Source organism: Lottia gigantea (genome assembly GCF_000327385.1).
Source record: "Lottia gigantea unplaced genomic scaffold LOTGIsca_403, whole genome shotgun sequence".
Classification (NCBI taxonomy): Eukaryota; Metazoa; Mollusca; class Gastropoda; family Lottiidae; genus Lottia; species Lottia gigantea.
Window position 1 is genome coordinate 8,081 of NW_008709394.1, and position 1,382 is coordinate 9,462.

General features: G+C 29.9%; 1 protein-coding gene across 1 annotated transcript; it reads right to left on the bottom strand.

The window, feature by feature from the left end:
* Nucleotides 1-171: 171 nt before the first annotated feature.
* LOTGIDRAFT_175783 (hypothetical protein) lies at nucleotides 172-825 on the bottom strand (the record flags this gene model as incomplete). The annotated part of the gene is made up of 1 exon (XM_009060134.1): nucleotides 172-825. One exon carries the CDS (start codon nucleotides 823-825, stop codon nucleotides 172-174), a length of 654 nt encoding a protein of 217 aa, XP_009058382.1.
* Between the last annotated feature and the right edge of the window lie 557 nt (nucleotides 826-1,382).

Consider the following 1,382-nt stretch of genomic DNA (forward strand, 5'->3'; position numbering starts at 1 on the left):
TCCTGTTCCTATTGGATATAGAATTATAGAGAAACCATTTCAAACGACGTATTTACCACTTAATTCCTTTATGATTAAAGATATAAATCTGGAAATCAAAGATGGTAAAAATAGGTTTATAGATTTTGGTAACGAGGAAATTGTTATTCAACTTCATTTAAAACAAAAAAATTAGCACTCTTCATTCTCTTCTTGAATAGTTAGATAATCGAAATCATCAAATTCATAGTTTTCATCCAAACACATCTCATCTTTATTGTTGTAAGGATACATAATTCCTTCACTGTTTGGTGCTTTTCTTTTAACGAGATTCAGATAACTTCTGAAAACTTTCTTTTGTTTTTCATTAGGAATAACTATTCCATCAGTAAAACTTTTTACCCAAGGTTTCTTAAATTCATTCGTTACGTCATGTCCACTAGCTAATTGAATGTAGTCTTCTACCTTAATCTTATAGTTAGAGTAACCCTTAAACGTTTTCTTTTCTTTTAAAACACCATCGGAAGTTAGAATGATATTGTATTTTACTTTTGGCGCTAAATATAAACCAAATATGATTCCACCATCACCGTAATCATTCTTCCCTTTGCTATATTCGTTTTCAGACACCAACCCAGCTTCATTTAATTTATCCCAATTACTAGACGAAATGTATAAACTATCGGTATCTGTATAGTATATTTCCGGCTTATAAAATCCATCTATTACGTGAATGAAATTGTTCATTATTTTTTTACTATGAGATAATATAAATGCACCTAATTGAGTGGGTGTTAATCTAGTATAATCCTTTGGAGGAACAAACTCTTTTTCTTCTTCATTCATCTCAACTATATATTGACTATATCATTTACTTTTCATAGCTTTTGATGTGTGAATCGAAGTTGGCTTTAAAAGTCGCTTCACTCCATAGATGTCTCGATGTATTTATATCCTTCTGAATAGATTTACCGTATAAGGAATTACCTAATAATTTCATGCAATTACTAGCAACCATATCTCCTTCTTTTTTGTATTTATTCCTTAATTCCTTCAAAATTAAAATATAATCTCTGTATGGTGGAGTTTTAAAATTTTCTTCGTATACTATACCATCTAATATTCTAATAATTTTACCACCGGATTTCACTATTTCTTGAATATCAACTGATGTTAAAACGTCGTGACAGAAACCATTTCTGAACCTGATTTTAGTGCCAGTTTCCTTCTGACCTATTCTATTCGTAAAAGTTATTTTATCTTTAGCTGGTATGAGTTGAAAGAACATTTTTTGGGGATATTCAAACCAAACTTTTAAAATAGCAGTTCTAGGTCTGAATTTTTGTTTATTGAAGAGTTTTACAAATTCTTTTTCTTCTTCTGGTAGAAACGCTCTTGCACTT